Below are 22117 nucleotides of genomic sequence, written 5' to 3' on the forward strand. Positions count from 1 at the left end.
TTGATTCTGCCCATTCACTGCAGTCTCTTCAGGGCCAGTCAGAGAAGACGCTGAGTCCTTTTTGTTTTGTTTTGTTTTTGTTTGTGTGTGGAAAGAGCCAGGGCCTCTTAGGAGAGAAACTATTGTGCAAAGCTGCAATTCAGATTTCTTTGGCCAAGACTATCTTGGTAGCTTAAATTCTTGAGAGCTACTATTGACTAGTGCTTTGGGGGAAACAGTCAGACAGAGCTGGTTTGACTTCTGGTCTTATTGTGTAATGTTGAGCTAGTTACTTAAGCCCTGATTTCCTTATCTAATGGGGATAATAATAATGATAATATCCACCTCACTGGGTTATTTTGACAGTTAAATGAGTCAATATATATAGAAACACTCAGAACAATGCTTGACATACAGAAATGCCCAATAAATGTTAGATATATTGTTATTTTTAAGAATATCCTAAATGCAAATGTGGTAACCTCGATTGGATCCTGGAACAGAAAAAGGACATTGGGGAATAACTGGTGAAATCCAAATAAAGTCTGAAGTTTAGTTAATAGTAATATTCCAATGTTACTTTTTTAGTTGTGACAGATGTACTGTGAGATAACTGTAATATGAGCTAACTTTGGGGGAAAATGGGTGAAGGCTATATGGGAATTCTCTGTTCTCTCTTTGTAACTTTTCTGTAAGTCTAAAATTATTCCAGCATATATTATTATAATTGGTATTCATTTTAGTTTCACAATATCCCTCTGTGATGTAAGCACTATAATGAGTGCCATTTACAGATGAAGAAACTGAGGCACAGAGAAGTTAAATAACTTGTCCATGGTCACCCCTCACAATCAGGATAACAGAATAAGAATGATTGGTGAGCTGGGATTTAAATAGAATGCGATAATAAACATTTATTGAGCCCCTCCTTTGTGTAAGGCATGTGCTGTGTCCATGGAGAATAACAGGCAGTCTCTGTCCTCAAGGTCATGACAAGTAGGAAGCCCAAGTTCACACAGGTGTAAGGACAAAACCAGGTGTAAGGACAAAACCAGGTGTAAGGACAAAACCAGGGGTAGGAATCCTATTTGTGAGCGCATGCTCTTAACCATCACACCAGACAAATTTGGGGGAATAACGTGCAATTCACAGCGGAAGTGCAGAGGTAAAGGTAGGTCCGGTTGGGGGTTTAGGGACAGCTAGCTCCATGGGCGGGCCTTTGATCTAGTTTTGAACGTGAGCATGATTTGATCTGGGTAGAGAGAAAGGGAAAACCTGGAATGGGTCTTTGGGTTGAGCCACCCCTGCCTTCTGCTCTCTTTCCCTTCTCCTAAGCAGTCCTGAGAGCAGGACCATATGGGTACATACTTAGCTATTCTGTTGCTTTATCAGAGACAGGAGGTCACAGTGCATAGAGCATGGGCTTTGGGGTCAGGCAGCCTGAGGTTCAGCAATTGTTCTGCATCTTATCATCTGTGTGATCTTGAGCTGCGGTCTCTCTGAGCATCAGAAAAATGAGGAAACAATGACCTCCTGACCTGGTTGTTGTGAGGATTAACCCCATGAGAAAATGTTTCTGAAGCGTGGTAGGATGCTGGGCATTTGGTAAGGCCTCAGTAAGTGGTGGCTGGCTCTGTGTGCCTCTCTCCTTCGTTTTGTCCAAGGCTGACACGACGAACCTTTGGTTATGTTGCTAAACATTCCTTTGAAAGGCAGCTTTGTTCAAAGGAAAGAATGTGGACTTTGGGAGGCTGTACTGCTTACCATTTGAGTAAAACAGTGTCACTGTAAAGTAGGATTGTTGTGATAATTAGGAGGTGAAGTGTGAAGATAGCCCATAGACATATTCCATTCATGTTAGTCCTTGTCATTTTGCCTTGTATTTTTCTACATTTGAATCACTTTAATCTTGACTGCCCTCCCCCCACAACCCTGCCCTAAATTGTTGCTCTTTGAGGACGGATCTCAAATCTTGTATTTGTCACATCCCTCCCTCCAGCACTTAGTTTAGGGGCATAGCATAGTAGGTGCTCATCAAACACAAGTTGGCCCGCTTTCGGGGTGGCCTTCCTCAGCATTTAGGTGCCTCCAACAGCTTCTCTAGACTTTGTTCTATGCCATCCTTCTGAGATCAAGGAATTATCCCTGGGTTGGTTGAACAGGAAAGGACCAACTTGTGAAATGGCCACCAAATGTTTTATTTATTTTACTAGTAGGCTTCAACCTTTAAGACAGCTTTGAGGAGTGGGAAGGGGAGGGCAAGACAGAAAGCAGGGAGCCGGGGAAAGGTCCATCAGACAGCAGCGCCTGGCAACTAAATCAGCTGAGGAAACCCGTCCTGACCAGACTCCACCCTGCTTTGAAAAATCCTCCTGCTGGCTTCTACCCTCTGCCCGAGCTCGTCCTCTGCCTCATCCTCGCTCGATCTGCGGCGGGCATTCTGGTAGAGCACGGCACACACGCCCGTCAGCCAGGCGGCCACGGTGCCCGCGGAGAAGATGCAGAAGCCGATGAGCAGCAGGAAGATGTAGTCTTGGTGGTCCAGGTGCGTGACGCACATGTACCGGAGCGGGTTCCCCACCTTCGTGATGGGCCACCCTGCCAGTTCTGTGGGCTCCAGGCACGTGGCATTTTGTTCATCTAAGAGGAAACACACAGCAGGCAGAGTGCTGAAACAGCAGAACTCCCAGGGTGCTGAGGCCAGCAGGGACTTGGAGAGGCTGTCTGGACTCTCGCTACTCAAAGTGTGGTCTGCGGGCCAGCGATATCGGCATCACAGGGACCCCGTTAGAAATGCAGGATCTCAGGCACCACCCCAAGGCCTCCTGAATCAGAATCTGAATCTTAACAAGATCCCCAGGTGATCTCTGGGGCATATTAAGGTTTGAGATTGCTCCTGGACTGCTTTTTGCCCGAGGCTTAGCTGTGTTCAGATTCACCTCCTGAAAATGGGCTTTGCTTTCTAAAGCTCCTCAAGGAACGAGAGACCACAGCAGGAGCTGGGAGGTTGGAAACTTAAGCAAGATTGCCATGGAGTGTTGACACTCCACAGAACTCCACCAGTGCTCGTCATCTCTGTCTCCCCTTCCTCTTATTGACCCCCTCCTTCCCCCTCTGCTTTGCCCTTTCCCCTTGTCCTGTTCCTGAGCCCAGCCAGGGATCACTAAGGCCACCCAATGTCATCGCACGCCACTTAGGAGGGACAAAATTCTCTGAAAATGCCTACTGTGTGCTCTCTATGCCTCACCCTCAGCTCCACCTGCCCCCAACCTGGAGAAACAAAGGGGGAGCTCAGGGAAAAGAGACAGCCAATACCGGAAGCAGCTCTGTTTCTCAGTGGTGATGTTGGTATCACTAGATGATCATATGATCTACATGAGCCTTCAGTCCATTTTAGCCACTGACTCAGCTGCCTGGCTCCTTCTCTCAGCACCTTTCCACACCAAGCACTGCGGACTTCAGTATATAACAGAAGGCAAAGTGGGCTCTGGAGACAGACAGACTAGGGTTCAAACACACTGTTACTTACTAATTTGGTACACTTCAGCAGGATGTCTGACTCTGTCTCTGAATACCATTGCCTTATCTTACAAAGAATGATACCTATTCTCAGGGTAGTTAGGAGGATTTAACTGCCGCAGGTGAGGAGGCAAGCTTTGTACACAATAGTGCACACAATACACTGTGCACAATAGATGCACAGATGACTCAGAGCCCTGTCATCAGCCCTGCGTTTTTCTAGCTCCATATACTCCGCCGTGTTGATGCTGAGGTGCCTGTGAGCGGTGTCCAGGTGAATATAAATGAGCATTAGATAAATGAGCTCACATTCAGGGTTGAGACCAGGGTTTGAGAAAACTATGATCCAAATCATAATAGCAGCTGATATTTACCAAGTTCTGTCTACATGCTAAGTGATATACAAATGCTATCTCGTTTAATTCTTACAGCAACGTTGACACACACGATCATCCTTGTTTTACACATAAGGAAACTGAGACTCAGGAAGGTTTCCTAACTTGAAGATTTTGGATAACCTGCAGGTTCCAGTCAGGGGACAGGAGACAGAGAAAACCCAGACTGAGCTATCTGAGCTTTTTTGGCAGAAGTGGGAGATACAGAGGGAGGCAAGTGTGGGGGGAAGCTTCACCTAGATCAGGGTAGAAACTCCAGACTGTGTGAAGACACTGATATCCTTGGTGACCAAGGACGTGAGGGAAATCAGGTCTGGACTGGAGCTAGAAGCAGGAGAATTAGGGAAAGGAATACAGAAGTGAGCTGACTGGGTAGGAGGCAGCTGGCTTTGGGTGGCTGGAGACAGCTGTCCAGGCTGAGTGCTAAGTCCTCTCCAAGCTGGACACTATTCCCTGCACCCTGGTTCTGGGTCAGTGCACCTATAGTGAAGTCATTTGTTACTTTCAGGAAGATGGCCTGAAGTCTGTGGTGCTGTGAGGACTCCCTGATGGAGGAGGCTGTAGACATACGAGGAGGAAGCCAGCATGGGGGCTGCTACATCCACTGGTTACAAAGATTACAGGGGAAAGGAGAGGAAGAAGCCCCTCTCTAGAATGAGTGTGAGACAGTGGCCCTCAGGGCAACCCTGGCCCGTGGGAGAGGGAAAGGGGCCTTGGGCCTCCATCTCAGCGTGCTGTAAAGGGACAGGAACACAATTACACCTCAAGACCTGTCTCTAGTCAGCCTGCTTCCAGGACCTCTGGGGCTTTGGCCAGGAGGCCCAAGAGTGGGGCTAGTGAGGAGTAAGGCAGGCCCCTGCCATCTTCAGGAATTCTAGCAAGAGAGGGCTTAAGTCACCTGCCCAAGCTGCCAGAGACACCACATGGGAATATACAAAGAAAGATGTATTTGAGAAAGGAGAACGTGGGATCCTGAGGGTCTGGAGTGTGCCTACGGCAGTTTACCTCATTCTATTTTTAAAAAGATTAGGCTTTTAAATCGGGGCTTGGGTGGCAGAGATGAGACTAAACATTAAACGCATATTTCTCCATTTTGGAGCATTACCTTGAAAGGAGCAATTAGGCAGTGATTTTAATGCAGCGTTAGGCTGCTTTTAAGTGAGGGATGTGGGTGGATCTGTGGGGAGGGTTTTTCTCCTGCTGCATTCACTCTCCCCCCCTCATTGCCTGTCACCGCCAAGGTGTGAGCTCTCAACTCTTAGCAGGTCTGTCTCCACCCATTCCCAGTTTCCCAGCTCTGGACCATTTCACACACTCCTGCCAGATTTCCCCTTCTGCAAGCTAGGCTCTTGCCAGGCACACTCTGGATCAAAACCCTCCTCTGACTCCCCTCTGGGGCTCAGAATAACATCCAGATCAACTGGCCTGGTGTTCAGAGCCCTCAGGATCTGCCCCCTCCTACCTTCCCCACCTTAATTCTGAGTGCTCCCAGTACCCCACCCTTTTCAAATTAAACTGTCTTTATTCCTTGATTACATATCCCCCTTATTTGCAGCTAGCTTTGTTACACTCCTCTTTTTGCATCAAATATCTCTTCCTCTAACTTTTGCGTGATCAAGTCCTTCCTATCCCTCAAGGTCTAGTGTACATGCATCTACCCCCAGTAACCCTTCCCAAACCACGTCAGAGGGCAGTCATGTGATTGTTCCCACTTCGAACTCATCTATAGCATTTCCTAGTATCATTCTTACCGCACCTATCACATTCTGTGTTGCTTGGTGGTTATTTGCTAGAAAAGGGGTACATCTTTTCTCTCCTACTAGAGACATTTTTAGCTCTTGATGACATAATCCTTGTTTGATCATTACTGCTCTTGATAATAAGAGCTATCATTCACTGAATGAATTACTTAATTTTTAAGTATTTGGGGATTTTCTAGTAATGTTTTTATTATTGAGTTCTAGTTCAGTTCTACTGTGGTCAGAGACATACTCTTTATGATTTCAACCCTTTGAGATTTATCGAGAATTTGCTTTATGGCTGGACATAAAGTTGATTTTAGTAGTTTTTGCATGTGCACTGAAAAAAATGTATTCTGTCTTTGTTGAGTACATTGTATGTTGATTAGGGTGTGGTTTTATACAGATCTTCTGTATCTTTATTTATCTTATTTATATCTTTATCGACTTTTTATATTCTTTGACTTTTTATTGACTTTATTGACTTTTCAAAACTATTGTCTCCGTTACTATTAGATTGTTAGTTGTCTATTAGTTACAGGGGAAGTATGTTAAAGCCACCAGTTATGATTATGCAGTTGTCTACTTCTCTGTATAATTCTGTCAAGTTTTGCTTTACATATTTTGAAGCTATGCTATTAGATGCATATAAAGTTACCTCTTCTTGGTAGATTTATCCTTTTCTCATTGATCAATATCACTTATTATCTGTAGTAATGCTTCGTACCTTAGAGTGTACTCTGTTTGATGACATAAGTATGGCTGTACCAAATTTCTTTTGGTTAGTGTTTGCATTGTGTAGCTTTTCCCATCCTTTTACTTTTGATCTTTCTATGTTTCTATACTTAAGGCATATTTAGTAAGCAGGATGTAGTTTGGTTTTGTTTTTCATCAATCTAGCAAACTTTGTATTTTAATCAGCCCATTAATGTTTAATGTTAGACTGATATATTTGGATTAACTATTTGTTTTCCATTTGTCCTACTTTTTAAATGACCCTACCCCTTGACTATGTTCCTTCTATTTTATTATTTCATTTCCTCTTCTTTAGCTTGTTAGTCATGCATTCTTTTCCTAGTCTAGTATGATGACTTTAGAGTTTATAGACCTATCTACTCATCCTGGAGTGTCTGATATGTGCTAGACACCATATAAGGTGCTTCACAAAATTAAATTCTACTCCTGAGCACCCCACTAAGTAGTTTTAACTATTCCCAGGCTACAGAATGAATAAATTGTTCATCAATTATTCTGTCTCTGCCTTTCTTGATCTCCTTGCCTCTGAGAAAAGGCTGTGTGTTCTGTGCGCTGCACAATCCCAGGGCTTTCATTCACATTACAAACATGTGACTAAGCCCCATCTTATCACTTCCTCAGCTCTACTTCATGGGTGCAGGACATTTGCCCCAGTTAAAGCGCCCAGGTACAATTACAGTATCATTAATGTTTAAATTCTTCCTGCAAATAGTTCCTAAGGAAACATAAACTACCCCCTTATTTAGTTCCACGTGTGGCACGTTGCTCACAGGTGGAAAACCTGTCTGCCAAAATCGAATGCATGGAGCAGCCAGAGTTTCTGGGGCCCAGAACCACACCTGTTAATGCAGGAACCCAGAAAGCCTTCCTTCAGAAAGCCAGCTTGAACCTGGTGGTTTTAAGAGGAATTGCTCCTTTTCTTGGTCTGCAGAAGTGACCACAGTTCTGGGGTCTGCTTAGCTCTCCAGAGGAGCAGGCTGCTCTGAGCTCCCTGGGCAGTCTTGCTTAGGACCTGTCTGGGCTGAGTGGAGGAGGCCAGCCTCCATGTGGTGGCCACGTAAAGTGAGAGGATAGAATCTGGAGACTTCTCTCTCAATTACACTGCAACTTGGAGAGCAAATACCAGTTTCCATCAGCTTAAGCACTTTGTCATGAAACTTCCACCTGGAACCTAGAGAAAGGCCTAATTCCCTTATTTCTCCTCCTTAGGCCCTAGCTTGCCTGAACATCATTAGATGTTCAGTATTCTTTTCTCCAGCTAAATTATGTATTTGTCAACTACCTATTCATTTGTCTGCTTCTGCCCACTAGATTATGAACTCCATGAAGACATGGATTTGTTTTCACTGTTGTGTCCTCAACATCTAGAACAGTGCTTAACACATACTAGAGCTCAAAGTATGTTTGTTGAGTGAATTAAATATTGTTTGTTATTAATGCCCCTTGGGGTCAATGTCATTGACATAATGCTCGGCTGGAGGAAAGGGAACCTGGGGAGATAGAAGACTATAGGTGGGTCAGCTAACTAACCTCTTGCCATCTTAGACTACTCTACACTAGGCTAATACCAATCCCTGCTTACCTCATGAGAGTCTGGGGAAGGATTCAGTGAGCTAAGGGGTGTGAAGTCCTGGAGGAGGCAGGAACAGATGACTGTTCTGTTCAAATGGAGGGGTAAGCCTTGAAGTGTCCTCTGAGACTGCAGAGAAGGAAATGAGGGTAAGTGCAGATGGGGAAGGGGCTGAGGATGCAAGGGCTGCCAGCATGATGGCAAAAGGTAGTTATTATTATTCCCCAATTACTGTTTGAGAGCAGAGACCCTATTTTTTCACCTTTGTACCCCTAGTGCCTGGTACACAACAGAGGTTTGATAAATGTCTATTGAATGCATAGAGAATGGCTGGATTATCGGTTTAATCTCATACAGCAGTTCTTAAACTCATATTTTTGGCCTTGCTGTTTAGGACTGGTTTCTGATAGAACTTGAGGGGATCACTATCATATTCTGCTGTACTATGGGTGGCCCAGAGGAGTAGACTCCCTAGAGGGAAACCTAGACTGGACCGTAGAGCAGCCCAGCACCACCAAAGCCAACTGGCCAGCAAGGCTCCCTTCTTAGACCCTCATGCATGGTCCTCTGAGCATTTCTAGTCCTCCATTGGCTCCTACCTTTGCCACCCTAGAGCTTCTTTTCCTCATCACTCAGCTGTCTTCCCTTGATGGCATGAGCCAGGCTTCAGCAAATTACAACCTGTGGGCCAAATCCATCCTGCAGCCTGTTTTTGTAAATAAAGTTTTATTGGAACACAGCCATGCCCATTCATTCATGTATATTCTATGGCTGCTTTCATGTTACAAATGACAGAGTGAATGGTGGCAACAAAGACCCACAAAGCTTAAAATATTTATTATTTGCCCTTTCATAGAAAGTGTGTGCCGACTCTCGGTCTGAAACATCCTTGGCTTTGGACGACTTGGGCAGTACAGTTCTTATCTGATACAATTTTTTCCCTTGGATAAAGAGTTCATATTTTGGTAAAGGTTAAACCTGATTCATAGACTCTTGGAACATTACAGGAACAACCTTGAAATCCAGCAAGTTCAACCTGATTATTCCTGTGCTTTAAGGGTGCTTTAGGCTACAGGACTGGTTTTTTTTGTATAAGTGGTTGTATATGGGCAAGATTTAGAGGTAGAAAGACCCCTTTTCCTCATAATACTTCTCATGTGCTTGTCAGTGCCCAAAATTCTGTCAGCAGGAGATAGAACCATTCATTCCACTGATAAAAGAAGGCTTAAAGTGTAAAGTCCTCTGAAAAAGAAGCCAATGACTTAATCCCTTCCCTGGGGAACCCCTGCTACTGCCTTTCTTGATGGAGGAGGGGAGCCAGCTACATGACAGGCCTGGGGGATGGTACCAAGCACTTCCTGGAAGCTAATAGAAAACCCTAGTTTGCTCTCAGTTTGGCCTAGAGCTGGACCTGCTGAATAATAACTCATCTTCTCAGAAAAATCCAGATAGTGGACAGTTATTATCCTCATGGATAATAGGCAATTTAGAAAAGTTCAGTGGTGGAAGACAGCACCGTTCACCAGTCACCCAGGCAGAAACTTGGGAGCCCTTCCTGTTTCCTCTCTCACATCCCATAATTTAAGCCATGAGACAATCCTGTTAGTCCTACCTTCAAAATATATCCCAATTCTTACCTCTTCTTATCTTCTGGACCATTACCCTGGGCCAAGCCACAGTCTTCCCTTTGCCTGAACTGTGACAGTCTCTTAACTTGTGTCCCCACTTTCCACAGTCTCTCTCCATCTAGCAGTGGGAACCAGCTGTAAACCATAGATCGTGTCACTTCTCGCTCAAAACCCTTTCATGACTTCCTGTCACGTTTAGAATAAAGTCAAAAGCCTCTCCATGGCCTGTTGGTCCTATAAGATCTGGCCTCTGATTTTTTACCTCACTTCTTACCTTGGCTTCACTCCACTTCAGCCATACCCACCTTCTGCTACATCGAGCTCATTGCACACCAGGGCCTTTGCACTTGTTCTTCCCTCTGTCTAGAAAGACCACACCACCCTGCACCATATTTCCATTGCTGGTCCCTTCACTTTATTAAGTTCTCTGCTCTTCTTACTTGATGCTTCAATATGTTGGCATTCCCCCAAAGCTTCTCTCCTTGCCCTGTTACCCTCTCATTCTAAACCCTTTCCCTGGCTGATCTCATCCTTTGTTTGGTTTTGATGATCACCAGTGAGCTGATGATTTCCAAACATATATTTTATTCTCTATTATGAATTTCAGGTCAGAATATCCAAATGCCTCCTGGCTCACAAAGACCTCCCACTCAACACGTTCATGATGGGACTTGGCTTCTCTCCTAATCCCCTCACTACCCATCCTCACAGTGGAGTCCCATAGCTGTCCAAGCCAATACTTGATTTTTTTCTTTTCCTTTATTTTCCATGTCTCATGGATTTTTTATTCACTCAAATATTTCTTGAGCATTTTCTCTGTGTCTGAATCTTTCTGAAGATTCAGACCTGCTCTTTGCTCTTACAGACCTTCCTGTCTATCAGGGAAAACAAATGTTAAATTAATACAAATCTGTTAATTGTGCTAAGAGTCACAAAGGGAGTACAGAGAACTCTGGGAGGGTCTAGTTCAGTCCCAAGTCCTGTTGCTTCTACCTTCTAAACAGTTCCTTCTGACCTGTCTGTACCTCTTCATCCACACTGTTGCCATCCTCTCTTGTCTGAATGCCCATACGAGCCTCCTAGCCCTGTATCCATCTTGACTGCCTGCCAAAACTTCTCAGGATACATTGCATGTTCCCTAGAAAGACCATAAACAAAGGCCCTAGATGGCCAGACCCCTGTTTCTCTTTCTAGCTGCATCCATGCTTTGCTGGATTCCTTACAGTTTGGGGAATTCTTCATCTCTAGAGATGAAGAAACTGAGGTTGGCTGCTTTGGCTGGCCTTGCACTGCCTCCTTCCAGGGGCCTGAGTGGTGCTGGGCGATCAGAGGGGCCATGCATAGAGGTCTGGCATTTCTGAGCTCGAGGGAACTTTAGATCACCCACCCTCAGGGATTCCAACAGGGCTGAGTTAGAGGTCCTTCCCAAACCGCACATGCTTGCCATCCCCATCCCTTCTCGAATTTTCTGGATGACTTAGGGATCACTGACCCAGTCGCACCCCTCTCAGCCCCCTTGTTGTCCTCATGAGGCTGCTCCTCTGGCTCTCAACAGGAGGGAGCCACAAGGCCAGGGTGTTCGTGATGAGGTGGGAGAGATGCGCTAGCGGAGCAGTTGACAGCCTCGGCAATGACTGCTGCCCAGCTGTTCCCTCTTTTGGTGTCTGGTCTTTATTGCAATTTCCCTGGTGGAGGAGATGGGCTAGCATTAATAGTGGAAGGGTGTGAGGACCTGAATTCATTCTGGAAATCTAAGTTTTGGCGCAGCTGTAGATGATTTTGTACTTGGTGGATTCAAATGGGGCCATTATCCTATGAGAGCAGCTTTGAATACAGGATGAAATAGCCTCAGAATGAGACTGAGATGTTCCTGTTCAAAATGCCCTCAAAATGACTTGGACTGGAAACAGCACATGACCCAACCCACCTGCTCCCTGCAGATGTCCCTGAGTGGCTTTGTCCCCCTGCATTGGCAGCACTCCTGTGCAGACTCCTCTTTTTGACTTGTGGGCCCCACCATCGGACTAAGCAGGACTGCCTAAGGACTATAATTTAAGGGTTGACACAGACGGAACCTCTGTCCTGAGACTACCTCCACATCTACGTTAGTAGCCTGTGATTTTCTGAATTCTCACTGTTTCTGGTTGTTCCCTGTCACATTGCAAATGCTCCTTGAGGGAGACATATCAAAACATTATTAGCTACTAACATCTTAGTGTAAATCAATTTATTCACCAGATGGAGCGGCCACCATAGAGCTAGAACCCAGACCATTGTCCTAGGGTTTCTCAAAATGTGGCCTAAGGAGCACCTGCCCCAACATCTCACGGAGTCATCACCTCTAGACATGGAGCCCGGGCTCTTGTGCTCATTACAGTTTGAGAACCACTGGTGGAGCAGACCAGGTCTGGGAGGAAAGTCCAGGGCACTGAGTGCCTGGGGGGTGGAGGCATTTTTCAAGGCCAGACATTGTTCAAGGCCATTGCTTAAGACAGGAAGTGGGAGAGTGAAGGAGTTAGAGGTTGCACTTCCTAATTGTGTGACCACTGCCCTCATCTCTAGGAACACCTGCACCTCGACACGGACTCGTTGTGCACTTTGCTCATCTGGGACCCTGTCTGCTGACCACTGCTCTCCTTTTCCTTCATCTAAGTGCATCTTATCTTTCTATTTAGGTTTGTAGGCTGCCAACGAGAAGGGATTTATAGAGTATCTAATCCTATTCCCTTATTTCAGAGAAAAATGAGACTCAGAGGGGAAAATGACTCACCCCAAATCACACACAGGCATGACTGGGATCAGGCTTCCTGGCTTTCAACTGCATTTTCTCTCTCTTGTATCCCCCTAGATTTGCCTTATTAAGGACAGGAATTATGACTTCTTTCCCTGTGACAAAGCACCCCAGCAACATAAATACAATGTTGGGCATGTAATAAACATATAATAAATGTTTCAGAGTTGAATAGACTGTGATGTGCCTGATTGTAAGGAAATACCACGGCATGGGAGAAAGCATTGAACTTGGGTGTCAGAAGATCTCCACGCTGGGCTGGGCTCTATAGCCACTTACCTGGGACGTGGCTAGATTCTAAAGTTCCAGCTTAAGCTTCCTATATCTTCCTATATTAAAGGCTTCGCCCACCAATATGGTGGCCACTAGCCATACATGTGGCTATTTAAATGAATTGAAATGATGTAAAATGAAAAATTCAGTTCCTCAGTTCTACTAGCCTAATTTCAAGAGCTCAACAGCCACATGTGGCTAGTGGGTAGTGTATTGGACAGCACAGGTTTAGACCATTTCTACTGCTGCAGAAGCTTTTGTTGGGCAGTGCTGGACCAGACTTTGAGGGTGGAGGGCATGTAGGAAGCCAGGCTTTTTCTGTCCAGGAGCTTAGAGCTACATGAGTTTTTGAGAGCATCTTCAGAGGCATTCAACCCCGTCCTGCTGGGGAGCTCTCTCCTGGGAAGAGCTCAATTTCTACTCTCACCTTCAAACAGCATTAATGACTGGAAAATTACAGTTCCAGCCAGGAATTAGTTCTCCTATTTTCTGACCTGAGCCAAAAAGGAAATGGAATCTGTGGACCTGTTTTAACTCTGTATTGATCAGAGCATCCAGGCAACCAGCACATTTCAACTCACCTCCATTTCTGCTATGATTTTTGTGTTTGGAAAGTGAATACGTGAACTCTTTGAGGACTGGACAGTTTTCAGTGCATCTGGTGAGTATATCATTGGAGGGTTTCCTTTGAGGAAGACTTTTGATGATAGCACCAAATCTCTTGTCAATATGGGAAAGTTTTGATGTTCCTATCTGCTGTAGCCTTGTGATGAAATAAGGTGAATAAAACATTCAGCCTCCTCTATAGCCCCTCTGTGGGGGGTGAACTTAGCCAAGGTGTGACATAGGGGAAGGACATATTATTGCCCTCATGTCTTTTGTTTTAACACCTCTCCATTTCTTTCCTGGATCTTGGCTTCCTTCAAGGTTCCCCCACTGCTGCAGAATTAATCTTAGCTAATTGCATTTCCCAAGAACTCACTCTTCCCTCTGATATGAAAGTTGCTAAAAGCTTAGGGGCACCGGTATTATTCTGCCCTGGAACTCACATATTTGTTCACAATCCTTTTCAAGATTGGGGCACTTTTAGGGACCCAGAAGGATGAATCTCTAATGGCTAATTTTAGCCCAATGGTAGGCAGTGGATGGGGAGAGACTGGGGCAAAAATACTGCTCATTACTCTTCAGATCACAAAATTACACCATGTAGGTGACTTCCTTCTCCTAAGGCCATGTCTGCCCCATAGTTGAACTGACCTCCTTGCCCTCATCCCTTGAAAGATGTCTGCACGTTCACACCTGTTTCTGGAAGTGGGGTTTGTGTTTAAGATAGAACTTCAGTTCCAGACTCAGGTGACTCAGGAAGAGCCACCTTGCTGCTGCTGGCCCAGCCCTGAGTCTCATGGCCTGGGCTGAGACCAAGCCTTGATTTCAGCCTCTGGTTTTATTTCCCAGGGTCTGAACTCCTGTATTCATAACTCAACCAATATTCAAATCCAGGATTCCCTCTGTCCCATTTTCTCAGGGATTAGAATCCTGGGACCTGCTGCCTACCTTCCCATCTCCTATTTATATCCCCATATGCATCTGTACGGTCATATCTCCTGCACAGGGTACACTGTCCTCCAATAAGGCTGAGCCTTCCTGAAGTCCACTGCTTGTCCCAGGGACCACCTGAATGATATTTGCTACTCTCTTAGTATCCTGTGTCTTTCCTACATCTGCCAACCATTTGTTTATTGAATGTTTATGGTGTGCCAGGCTTAATGTTGATGACAGTTTATAAATGTTCTCATTTCATCCTTACACCAGCCCTAGAGAGGTTGGTTCTATTATTAGACCTGTCTGAAAGATGAGGAAATTAAAGTGTGGAGAGCTTAAGTAAATTATCTATCTCCTACAGATACAAAGTGGCAGGGCTAGGGTTATGATCCACAACTGTTACACTCCAGAACCTGAGCTCTTCATACTGGGCTCTCCTGCCTGTATGGTGGCCGTCCTTCACCACCTGAAGCCGAGGCTGTCCGAAGTACTTGTTCTACCCCAAAAGGCACATGCTTGCCTTTTTGTCTTGCTGTGTCCAGTGAGGTTAGTTCTGCTGTGCCTAATTGGACCGTGAGACACATAAGGTGCAGGTGGCCCATAGTCAGATGAGTCTCAATGCACAACCCCAGGGTTCCTGGCTAGCTACCTCTTTGAACACTTGTTTGGCACATAATAGGCACTCAAGAAATATTTAAATGGATGAATGCCTGAGCTGAGTGGTAGCATGGAAGTCCCTTACTTCACTGCCTTGCTTTACAAGGGGTCTATATACTGGAATTCTGCTGTCATGCAGACCTCAATACTGCACTGCAGGCAAAATCTCCCAATACTGAGGTTTAGTATCTCCCTGGGTCTAAAATGAAACCCATCTTTAAGTTGGATTCTCCTTTATAAACAACCAGGTTATTTAGCTTATTTCATAGAAATTCTTCCTGTATCCTGAAATTTGGGCACATGGGGAAGAGATGTGTAGACCCCATTCTAGAACATGCCAGAGAGTACCGTTTTGATAGAAAATGTGGTATAATAGGTGGGCTAAAGGTTGAGAGTTCAACTAGAGTGTTTGTAAATAGCAAAGATATTTCCACATAACCGAGGCAGGAATCATCATATGAGAGTCACATGAAATAAACATCTTCCATTATGTTGAGGTCTGGCTAAAGGGCAAGAGAAGCATCTAATGAATTTTATTGTGTGAGTGTTTTCAGCTTTTTGTGTATGTGTCTGTGTGTGTGTTCAGGTGTTGACGTGTATCTGTGCATTTATATGTGTATGTGTGTCATGCATATGTAATATGTGGGTGAGTGTGTATGTATATATGTATGTATGGTATGTTTGTGTAGATACAACTTTGTGTTTGTATATGTGCATGTATGTATGTGTTTGCATGTGTGTTCATGTGTATGTTTGTGGTTGTGTGTGTGTGTGTGTGTGTGTATGGGAAGGGAGAACCAGACTGAATAACATGCAAAGGAGAGCAAACACTGAGGTTAGGTTCATTCTTTTAGAGTTCGGGTAGATTGGGGTGAAACCTCAGTTTGCAAGGGAAGTGCAGGCATATTATAATGAGTTTATGATGACTAGGGCTTATTATCCAATGAAAATGATCTAGTGTGAGTTCCAAGTGTAGACAGGTAAAGCTGAAATTTAGGTGCTGTGGGCATATGCTTGAAACATGACTTATATTTATAACTAAAGTGACTTATTCAATCATAGTTACGTAATATGAGGATTTAAGAGAGAGTTGCCACATGGGAAAAGACTTGAATTTGAAATCAGGAGGTTCCAACCATTTTCTTGCCTTTTAGTAGCTGTGTGGCTTTGGGTGAATCAGTCTATCTTCTCAACCATAGGATAGGGGTTAAAAATACCCATCCTAGCCTCTTCCACAGTCCTAGAGCACAAAGTTTAAGGGTTGGTGTGATACTCAAGTAAAGAAACTGAAACAGCATGTGTGAAAAAACTTCAGCAGCTGCAAAGCTCCGTACAAAGCTAAATTATTCTATGTCTGAGCTGGGGCTCACTGCTGTTTTTAAGAGATAATAATAGTGAACTGGAGCAATGAGACCATATTTCTGTATGAAGTGAACTGGGAGGGTTCCTCTATGCCACCAAACAGCAGAGGGAGATGAGCAGATTAGCAGTTGTGTGTGTGTGTGTGTGTGTGTGTGTGTGTGTGTGTCAGGGTGGGGGGCTCCCACTGTCCAGTGGATGAAAGATTTGTCTACCTCAAAAGCCAGACTCTTCATTCACAAGGAGCTTATGAGCTTGACAAGATAGACACCCGCCTCTGACGTTTTTGAAAATATGCAGTGAAACAGACCTGGTTTTCAATCCTGGATTGAATTGAGTCAAGGAGTCCAAAGTAGTTAGCCTGAAAGTTCTGAGAAGATACAACTTTTTAAGCAAAATTCTGATTACAGGAGATTTGGTGGGAGGTGAAGTGATAGGCTTAGGCACTGGGGAAGAAGCCAAGCTACTTACCCTTTTCAGCTAAGTAGGGGGTCCTCCTGGCAAATTGGTGGTTTCTGCTCAAGGAAAATGTGTATGAACGGTGGGGAGGTGGCAAGAAAAGATGATGCCGGTCCACAGGCTAGTTACATGAACACTGACAGGGAGAATCCCATTGGGGAATCACATTTGATGCATGAGAATGATTAATACTGACCCTCTTTTAGAGAGCTTTCTAGAAAGCAGCACAGCACCAGTCATTGAGAAAAGTGGAAAGCATGATCACTAGAAAGGCAAGGCAAGCCCCCCAAGAAACTGCTCCTGTGTTCTTTTATGATTACTACTGTTAAGATGGTCTGACAAAATTTGTTCCTTTTGATTTATTCTAACTCAAGTTGAAGTACCTGGCAGCAGGGCCAGGTGCCTCGGGCACAAAATTTAAGGAGACACTCAGTCTCGGTGCCACCTTCGATTCTGCATCCTGGAAGCCTTGCTTGCCTCATCAGATTCCAGCCCCTGCCTGGAAGACAGTTCAAGACACATGCGTTGGAAAGCCAGGAGGGCACATTTTTACTTGTTCTCACCACCCATCTCCTTCTCCCCCAGTGCGCCTTAAAGTCTGTCATTTTTGGTCAGGAATCTTTCTAGAATATTGCCACATGGGCAGGACTTCAGGGTGGAAACTTCAGCAGGACTTTTGTGAAGCTGGTGCATGAAAATATTTTCAAAAACACACACCCAGGGAAGGCAGAGAAGATTTGGTTCTGGTAGGGTTTAATTACATCAGTGCCTCCAGGCTTTCTGTGAGGGGTTATTTCACACTTCTACTAAGCTCTGACTTCCCTGGGTGAAAGTGGTATTGGTGGAGTGGGGGAATTGAAGGATAAGAATGGGACAGTAAAGTCACTGAAAAGAAGAAGGGATGAGGCACCAGAGTGCCCCAGGGACCACGGCAGAGGGGTGGGGACAGTGGATAGAGTGGCAGCAACTGGCTTGGAACTCTACCAGGTAAGACTTGAGAGTCTGCCTGTGAGATTGGAATCTCCCTGCTTGACACAGTGGACACTGGTGGTCCATTCTCCACCCATTCATGCCGTGCTCTCCTTCCTTGTGAGGTTAGCATCTGAAGACAAAGAAGATATCAAATGCCTTCTCTTCTCCTCTCTCTCTCATTCATGTCCAGGTCGCTCACGTGCCCCTCCTCTGTCTCTGTTGAACTTTCCCTTCTGTATATCATACCACTGGATTTTCTGCTGGCTATGAATGACTGAATTTACTTTTAGATCCTGAAAAAAGTCAGTCACTGACTTAAACAGATTAAAATAGTTTACCAATGGAATACAGTGTCCCTGTATTTCTTTGTCACTTTGCAGTTTCAGTACTTTACCATTTCCACACATATCATTTCCTGTTGACATGACAACTCTGTATGTTTGGTAATACTGTCCCTACTTTATGGATCAAGAAACTGAGGCACAGAGAAATTGTGACCTCCCCAAGGACGGCCAAGTAGTAAGGGCTGAGTGCGGGAGCAGAACTCAGCTATTTGGATGGCTATTCTAGAACTTTTTCTACTGGTCCTTACTGCCTCTCCAGTCAACCCAGGGATGGATCCTGCAGAGCAATAAGAACGCTTTCAATCAACTTTACCCAGATATCTCTCCCACACTGACCATCTTTTGACTTCACTTTTTCTGGAACCAATTCCTCCTATGCCATCACATCCTCATCCCCGCACCCAATCAAGTCCTCACCTGGATGGTTCACAGGGGACATTATTAAGTAGATGGTGAAGTCCAGGAAAGAGCAGTTGCATTTCCAGGGGTTTCCACTCAGATACAGGGTCTGGAGTGTTATGAGGTTATGGAAGGCAGCAGGGTCCAAGGTCTGCAAGCCGGTATTTCTGAGGTCCAGGTACCTCAAAGAGCTGGTGTTGGCAAAGGTGTACTTGTTGAGTGATAACAGATGAGGGTTGCTGGAGATGTTCAGCTGCACCAGATTGCTGAGCATGGAGAAACTGTATGGGGAGATCAAGGTTAAATTGTTGAAGCTGAGATCGAGGTAGATGAGTTTGAAGACCCCGACGAAGGTATAATCCATCACCTCCTGAATCAGGTTCTTCTGACAGTCCAAGTAAACAAGGTCACTGAGGAGTCCTAGATTCATCGCTGGCAAAAAGCGGATGCTGTTATCATTCAGGTACAGCCTCCGGGTGTTCAGGGGTATGTCAGAGGGGTATTCAGTTAACTGGACCCCTGTGCAGATCACTTCTTGGGCTTGACACTGACAATTATTTGGACACCTTGACCCCGATACCAGTCCCATTCCAAAGGAAAAGAGTAACCACCCGGGCCCAGGGCCTGAAGCACGGGACATAGTAAGAAGCGGCGACTACCCTCCTTCCACTTGCCAGCGGGCGCTGTCCCTCTGATCGGGAGGCTGCCGAGGGGCGTGGTGGGGCGGGGGGAGGGGCGCTGGAAAGAACTGTAACACTGGCTTTGGGCGAAGCGAGTTTCCATTACAGGAGAACTGAGCAGAAGTTGAAACGCGAGGCCCAATGCCCTGCCGCCCGGCTTGGTGGCTCTGCTGATTGCTCACTCCCAGACTGCTGCTGGAAGCCTGCCGGCTTGGCGGCTTTAAAAGGTCTCACTCTTTCCCTGCGTTCGCAAGTGAAGGGGAGCCAGGGGAGAGCCACATGACAATGAGGTTGCCAGTTGACACCTTTGTGATGTCAGCAGCCTCCGGAGACTGCCCAGCTGAGGGAGGGAGAGTCCTGACTCTTCTTCTGGGTGGTGTGAGGGTGTTTTGTGTTAACTCAGTAAGCCGGCTGTCCCTGGGGGAGTGGGGGGAAGCGCACGGATTCACCGTGTGCGCGCGTGTGACTCAGCTCCCCAAGGAGGTGCAGTGGATTAGACTAGATTGGACCCCCTAATCCGCAGGCCACAGAGGGATCACGGAAATCTCCAGTCCAACTCCCTTTCTTTACTGATGTGAAAAGTGACCTGAGGTCAGTTCTCAGCGTGGGTCTCTTCCTTAGGTATTGAGTTTGGATAGGCGCCATTTTTGGGGTGTTGTCGGGAGAAGATGGGAAAGGGTGGAGGAGGGGGGAGCGCCTTTGAAATGAGGCAAGGGAAATTCCCTAATAAGGTGGTGTTCTTACGACTGTATTCCCAGTTTGCATACAACCCTGTCTGCATTTGGAATATATATGTGTACTAGTATTTAAAAGCCTTTTGAGCAAGTATAAATATTCCCCCTAAAACAAAACCCAAATGTATTAAAAAAAATCTGAGTGCAATGACCGGAACTATTTCTTACCGTTTATATTCTAGGATTTTTAAAATAATGAGGGCCTCACTAGTGCTTCTAGTATGAGTTTATACTCATTAGCTGCTTGAAGGATAATGGGAGAGCGTCTTTTGGAGGGAAGGATGGAGAGTCTGGAAGCTTAAGTGTTAGGATGTATCACCCATTCTATGGAAGAAGGCACATTGGGCAGAAACAAAGAAAAAGCATCTCAGGAATTAAAATTTTTATTTTAGGGAAAATAGGATTTCATTCTTTGAAACATTCATAGATAACATAACTTGAATATTAATAAAGTAATGAAATCTATATTTAGCTTAGCACAGTGCCTGGCACCTGGTATGTAATAAATATTTATTGAATGAATGATGCGTGAATGTCTCTGATGGTTTGCTCCCTTTTCTTGTTTCTCTGCCAAGAGAGAAATTAATAAACTCAAGTGGATTTGTGGCTGGTTAGCTAATGCTTGATGGTGTTTACTTACTCAGCATTCCCAGGCCATGAATTAGGATGATGACTTTGGTGTGTTTACCGAATTGAAAGTGACCTTATTTAAGTAGAAATTTAAACACTTAAAATAATGACCCAAATGATAATTGTACTAATTGAAGCAGAATTTTATTGATAGAAGTGTCACCCTCTCCTTATAATTAAAAAAAATGATAAATTCCTGGCCAGATCTTACATGATTGCCCAGGAGAGGAATTTGGAACATGAAGTCTATGGAGAAGAATTAATTTCCAAAGTGATCGTTTCTTTTCGGGGCTGGGGCAAAGGTGTGGTTTGATGGTGGGGTGGGGTGGGGATGCTTTATTTAGATGGCGCTGTGTGTGTTGTGTTTCTTTTTGATGAGAGATGATGCTGCCTGGCATACCAGGGCTCGTGGAGTGATTTTATTGATGTTCCATCCTTTCTTTCTTTTTTAAAAATATCTTCTCAATACTTTATTTTTAAAGTTTTTATTGGAGTATAGTTGATTTACAATGTTGTGTTAGTTTCTGCTGTACAGCAAAGCGAATCAGTTATACATATACATATATCCACTCTTTTTTAGATTCTTTTCCCATATAAGCCTTACAGAGTATTGAGTAGAGTTCCCTGGGGTATACAGTAGGTCCTTATTAGTTTTCTGTTTTATATATAGTGGTGCGTATATCTCAGTCCCAATCTCCCGAGCTACCATATGATCCTGCAATCTCACTACTGGGCATGTATCCAGAGAAAACCATAATTCGAAAAGATATATACACCTCAATGTTCATAGCAGCACTATTTACAATAGCCAGGCTATGGAAGCAACCTAAATGTCCATCGACAGAGGAATGGATAATGAAGATGTGGTATATATATACACACACACAATGGAATATTACTCAGCTATAAAAAAGAATGGAGTAATGCCATTTGCAGCAACAGGGATGGACCTAGAGATGGTCGTGCTGAGTGAAGTAAGTCCACCTTTTCTTCCATGACTTTCTCTCTCTTTCTGACTCTTCCTTTCCTCAGGGAACCAGTGTCTCCATGTTGCCCTATTGAATTTCCAGCCCCTCGTGTAGACTAACTTCCTCAAGACATTAGCCTCAGGCTCAGGCTTACCTGTCTGGCCATAAGATTACAAGTGTTGTCACTTAGAAAAGCCTTAGATGAATAAAGCATACTAAAGCTTATTGACCAACACACAGTAGCTGTGTCTCTCTCTCTGAAGTAGTATTATTTTAACAAAGCATCATGAGTGGTTAACCTCAAGGAATAGTCCTTTGGCTTGAGCTAGCTGTGTAATTTTTGGTCCTGAGGTCTGAATATCCACAGGTTAATTTCAGCTTTTCCAGGTTAGACCAGATCCCTAAAGTGTGTTCTTCATTTTGAGACTGAGTAAATATGTGTTAGTGAATGAGTGGACGAGAAAAAGGAGAGTAAAGAATGTAGCCAGGCTACCTGATCTCAGAACCTTAAAAATTCTTTTTTCAAGGAACATCTAGTGAAACTACTATCTCAGGGATCCTTTTTTGGGAAATTCTAGATGAGGCTGTTTGCCCTTGGTGGAGTTGTTTAAGGTCTCTGGGGCTTTATTTTTCTCATCTACATATTGGGAGAGGTGGACAAGATAATTTCCAAATCTCCTTAGGACTTCCAAACTCCTTCTTAATGGAGAGGTTTCAGGCACC

General features: G+C 44.7%; 1 protein-coding gene across 1 annotated transcript; it reads right to left on the reverse strand.

The window, feature by feature from the left end:
• Nucleotides 1-2293: 2293 nt before the first annotated feature.
• Nucleotides 2294-19022, reverse strand: LRRC52 (leucine rich repeat containing 52; the record flags this gene model as incomplete). The annotated part of the gene is made up of 2 exons (XM_082834202.1): nucleotides 2294-2619; nucleotides 18401-19022. 2 exons carry the CDS (start codon nucleotides 19020-19022, stop codon nucleotides 2294-2296), a joined length of 948 nt encoding a protein of 315 aa, XP_082690328.1.
• Nucleotides 19023-22117: the final 3095 nt, after the last annotated feature.

Source organism: Leucopleurus acutus (genome assembly GCF_964270905.1).
Source record: "Leucopleurus acutus genome assembly, chromosome: 2".
Taxonomy (NCBI): Eukaryota; Metazoa; Chordata; class Mammalia; order Artiodactyla; family Delphinidae; genus Leucopleurus; species Leucopleurus acutus.